The sequence below is a fragment of the Oncorhynchus mykiss genome, chromosome 23 (genome assembly GCF_057628025.1).
Source record: "Oncorhynchus mykiss isolate SJ-2025 chromosome 23, ASM5762802v1, whole genome shotgun sequence".
NCBI lineage: Eukaryota > Metazoa > Chordata > Actinopteri > Salmoniformes > Salmonidae > Oncorhynchus > Oncorhynchus mykiss.
Genome location: NC_143044.1, coordinates 23835001 through 23840355, shown reverse-complemented (window position 1 = coordinate 23840355; position 5355 = coordinate 23835001). Strand labels below are relative to the sequence as shown.

At 45.1% G+C, this 5355-nt stretch overlaps 1 protein-coding gene across 2 annotated transcripts in view; it reads left to right on the top strand.

Annotated features, from left to right (window-relative positions):
- The first annotated feature begins 1334 nt into the window (after positions 1–1334).
- The window catches only part of LOC110502617 (1-phosphatidylinositol 4,5-bisphosphate phosphodiesterase epsilon-1), a 43825-nt gene continuing 39804 nt past the window's right edge, over positions 1335–5355 (top strand). The window contains exons 1-2 of one of the 2 annotated variants that reach the window (XM_036960250.2): positions 1335–1626; positions 2201–3616. In XM_036960250.2, the coding sequence (XP_036816145.2) occupies positions 2432–3616 (1185 nt within the window). In that variant the 5' untranslated portion in view covers positions 1335–1626; positions 2201–2431. The remainder of the gene's footprint in view (positions 1627–2200; positions 3617–5355) is intronic. The other variant, XM_090217125.1, reaches the window with a different exon arrangement.

Sequence of the window (5355 nt, the reverse complement as noted above, 5' to 3'; positions counted from 1 at the left end):
TTTATACCAATGAATTTCATACAGAGATAAGTCATGTGCTTCACAATGAAATACTTATCGGCACCCGCCTCTGTCCCGTCTGTGTTGCTGGTACAGAATTCCTCCAACATAATGCCGGCCCACCTGCCTTTCTGTGTCTTCCTCCTTGTTGGTATTCAGAGACGTCAGAGCGAGAGGTGGGTGCAGGTGGAGTCCACAACAGCTGTGAACACCAGGAGAGTCAACGCTGTCCGGGAGATGCGTCCCTCTGTGCACACTCAGAGATTGACCTTGCTGCCGTGCCGGCCAGGCAGACACATCCCTCGTCAATCTGCAGGGGACAGCAGGAGAACCCAAGTTAGCTGAAAAATAGAACACACTGTTTTGTGATGAAGACTATCCCAAGCCAACAAATTAGATTGTGTCCTAATTATATGTATTGAACTCGGAATACAAACAAAATCACAACAAGATAATTATTATTAGCTGTAGTGAGAGGTTTGAAGTTACACTGGATACTGGACAATGCACCATAACCTGTGAAAGGGAAGTGACTATGATGTGATGATTGAAGGCAGATGAACCATTCAATCAGTCTTCCCCTCACTTTCCCTGCCTAAGGTGTGCATGGCCAAAGAGCTCTATTTTCATGTCATCTGACCATAGCACCAGTTCCAATCCAAGTTCGAATGCCGTTTAGCAAACTCCAGGCATTTACATTGCTTGGATGACATGAAAATAGAGCTCTTTGGCCATGCACACCAGTGGTGGGTTTCATGTTGAAATGAGAATGCATAAGCAGGTAAGAACACTCCAACACACACATAACATGCACACACATTAATACTAACTCTACACACACACACACACACACACACACACACACACACACACACACACACACACAATCATCATTTACGCTGCTGCTACTCTGTGTATCATATTTTCTGATGCCCAGTCACCTTACCCCTTAAATATGGAACTGACCCTGTATATAGCTTACTTACTTTCTCGTGTTCTTCATATTTATTTTTTTATTGTTTTGTTTTTGTTCTACTGTGTAATGCTTTATTGATTACTGAATTGTTGGGTTTGGCGCTAGCAAGACAGGCATTTCACTGTACTTGTGCACGTGACATTAAAACTTGAAATATCTATTAATGAATATTAATATTAATTTCTGAATGGGCAACTCATATGATTGATTGTAAACTCATATTGATGTGAGGGTGATGGTACAAATTTCTGATTGAATAAATGGCCGTAAAAAAGCAAGGCTATTTAAGTGACTGCCACTTTAAAAGCTGTGAAGGTATTAGCATTAGGTTCTGTCCAGTGTGATTGCAAAATAATCCAGTGAGCTGTGAGTAAAAAAAGGGGAAAAACTGAAAAAGCTTCAGCTCGTTGTCCTGCCAAGTTCTGTAAAGGGAGCCCTGCCCGGTGAGATCCCTATTTCTGTGGCTCCCCCCTTTTCCCCTCTTCCCAGATCCCTCTCTTTTCCTCTCTCCCTCTCCCCTGATCACTCTTTTCCTCTCCTCCCAATCCCCCTCTTTTCTTATAGCCTACTGTGGATAGAGACGGAACAGGGACACATCTGGTCCGCTGCAACTGAATCTGGAGAGACAAACACCAACCTTTCACACAAAGGTAAGGAAAACCTAACCATTCAACAAGATCACAGGCTGAAAAGGTTGAGAAGTTTCAGTCGTTTGACCTTCGATTATTCTAATAAAGTTTTCATGTGATATGTCGGCGAGCAGACCATTGATAATGCAGGGTTTTACATTGTTATACTGTAGCTGAAGAGAATGGGGTACAATACTTTCTTAACTATTTTTCATTCACCACTTTAGGAGCTTTAATGCATGTAGGTCACTGCACAGAGCTCTGTTACAGTTACCTCATAATCCGGTCTTAATGTTTTCTCACATTGTTTGGCCATTAGCAGGGAAAGTGTTTGGCCTTAGGCAGGGAAAGTGAGGGGAAGACTGATTGAATGGTTCATCTGCCTTCAATCATCACATCATAGTCACTTCCCTTTCACAGGTTATGGTGCATTGTCCAGTATCCACTGTAACTTCAAACCTCTCACTACAGCTAATAATAATTATCTTGTTGTGATTTTGTTTGTATTCCGAGTTCAATACATATCATTAGGACACAATCTAATTTGTTGGCTTGGGATAGTCTTCATCACAAAACAGTGTGTTCTATTTTTCAGCTAACTTGGGTTCTCCTGCTGTCCCCTGCAGATTGACGAGGGATGTGTCTGCCTGGCCGGCACGGCAGCAAGGTCAATCTCTGAGTGTGCACAGAGGGACGCATCTCCCGGACAGCGTTGACTCTCCTGGTGTTCACAGCTGTTGTGGACTCCACCTGCACCCACCTCTCGCTCTGACGTCTCTGAATACCAACAAGGAGGAAGACACAGAAAGGCAGGTGGGCCGGCATTATGTTGGAGGAATTCTGTACCAGCAACACAGACGGGACAGAGGCGGGTGCCGATAAGATAGATCATGGGATTGTAAGGCCCAGGAGCCCACATGGGACCCAGCGGAGAGTTAAAGTCCAACTACACTCTGATGACACAGACGCACCGCCACCGCCATTCCAACCGGATAAACACTCCAGCAATGGCTGCCGTTCAGTGGAGTCTCTGGATGCTGGATTGAGACAAAGAGTGTGTGTGACTGTGCAGCCTACCAGTAAACCTTCAGGCTGCTGCTGTGGCGTAAGCCGCAGGAAGGGCCTTGGGCCTTGTGTACTGTGCTGCAGCCAAAGTAAACCGATCACAGACGTCTGCAATGACTCTGACAGTAACACTCCAGTCCAGAGAGTAGGGATCTCACCTCAGACGTACACAGCGGATAAAACAGGATATGTTACACAGAGCATTGTGGGTACTGTAGTACATCATGGTACAGATGTACGTAGGAGTGTCAAGGAGTTGGAGTCGCAGGAGTTGTCTCCTCTGTGCAATACAAGGACACTGCCAGGTGAGGGCAAGAACTGGTTTCAGAGCTTGCTCTACTCTGGTACCTCCTTAGGTGATAGAGGCAAGGAGGCTGTAGGGGGCAAAGTGTCAGGCTCAGCATCCTCAGTCCCATCTTCCCCCACAAGAGTCGCTACGGGCAGCTTTGCCTTCTGTCTCGTAGAGGAGATGACGTCATCAACAGTCGCTGACACCAGCTGTACCCACGGACTCAGAGATGGGCACATCAGCCCAGGGGGCAAGGCCAAAAAGCAAAGGTGCTCTACACTGGCACTCCTTCCCACCAGCCCTCCCAAAAGCCCCACAGCTTTGAAGATGGACTCAGACAATGGGTTAGGATTTGACTGCGAGACTGAGGATAGCTTTGTATATAATAAGAGGGAGCGTTCGACGGTCCTGGTCCGTAGGTTCTTGAGGGATAACCAGAGGGTGAAGAAGTCTGTGTGTACAGGGACTAGGGCAATCATCAGGACATTACCCTCGTGGAGGATCAGTGAGGAAGCGTGGGACGCTGTCTGCAGAAGGGACCGTTTCTCTGGGCCTAGGGAATACAGTCGCTTGAGTGGATACAGTTCAACCTCTCAGAGTCTACATCTGCAAGCATGTAAACCTCACCTTGGAAATAAAGGAGACATGTTTTTTGAGGTAAGAACATACACACAGTTATCTTTCATGGTTCCATTGAGCAAAACTGTGTCACTTTTAGTTTAAAATCTAAAAGCCCTAGACTGCACTGGACTCACTCACTCACGCACGCACGCACGCACGCACGCACGCACGCACGCACGCACGCACGCACGCACGCACGCACGCACGCACGCACGCACACACACACACACACACACACACACACACACACACACACACACACACACACACACACACACACACACACACACACACACACACACACACACACACACACACACACGACGGGGCACAAAAAGGAAAAATGTGTGTGAAATCCCCTGCTACAGTATGTAATAGTTACTACACACAGTGCAGTGTGAGACAAAACTCCCGGAGCTGCAGGGGAAATGGGGGTTGGGGTAGCCGGGTAGGAGAGCAGAGGGGAGGGGTGGTTAAAAGTTAAGTAGAACACTAGAGGCCTGTATTATAGAGGGTGCGTCTCAAATAGCACCTTATTCCCTAAAGTGCATTACTTTTCAACAAAGCCTTATGGTGAAAGGTAGTGCACTATATAGGGAATAGGGTGCCATTTGAGATGTAGAAAGAGGGTCTGGGATTGCTTCTCTGCTCCAGTGGGTACACACCCAATGGAAAAGTTAGGCTACACCATGACATCACAATCACTTGGCAGATGGTTACAGTCTCAACCATGAGAAACAAATAAAGTCAGTGGAAAACAAAGCACACACAGTCCAGAGTTTGTTTTTAAGGTGTTGCCGAGTCAAAAACAACAAGCTTCAGGGGAAATGAAAGGAATAACTTACATACTTAGCCTACTTACTTACTGGTCCATAATTTACTAATGGTTTGGCTGATAGACCCAGAGCAGGCCAAGATATTCATAACCTGTATGGAAAGAAGAACCTCTGAGATTAGGATGATTAGAGAAAACTGGTGATGGTGATGTTTGTGTTGACTCAGAATAAATGTATTTTACCATAATGGAAATAAGCCTTTGGGTTCTATTTTGTTTTTCCCCCTCAATAATTTTGTGTGTATGTAAAGTTAATAAAAACAGGATGTGTGTACAGTGGCCCCACACAATAAATAGTTTATGAGTACATTCATAAAAGAGGGGGATGAGTGGCATAAACTCAGAGGGGTTATGGTGGTTTAAAGTGTCAATCTTGGATAGAAACTAACTGCAGACCTCATTCAGTACTAATTCTGCAGTGGCAATAGACTCGACCGTGACAGGAAACAATACCATGGATTAGACTTCCACCTAGTGGTAAACTACATATTGGTCCATATTGAATCCTTGGAACAGAGAAGTGACCAATCTGGAAAACACTGCTGTTTGCTCCAGTCAAAGCAATAACACTCCTGATTCAACTTAGCAATAAATAACAGTCTGCGTTAAATACTTTACTCGTTGAATTTGGGCAATAACATTTCAATCTAATTCCAGTAAATGAATTGCACTGCTTTGAAAATAAATTATATGGCCAATTTCAATGGTTTCTTCTTTTTTATTACCGCGAACCTGCAACAAAGAAGCTCAGATGTGTGAGAGCCTTTTGCATTTTGATTTAACTGGCAGCCATGGAAATTGAATTAACTCCAACTCTTGTTGTACAAGAGGTATTTGTACCAGAGGAGGCTGGTGGGGGGAGCTATAGGAGGATTGGCTCATTATAATGGCTGGAATGGAATCAATGGAACGGAGTCAAGCGTGTGGTTTCCATATGTTT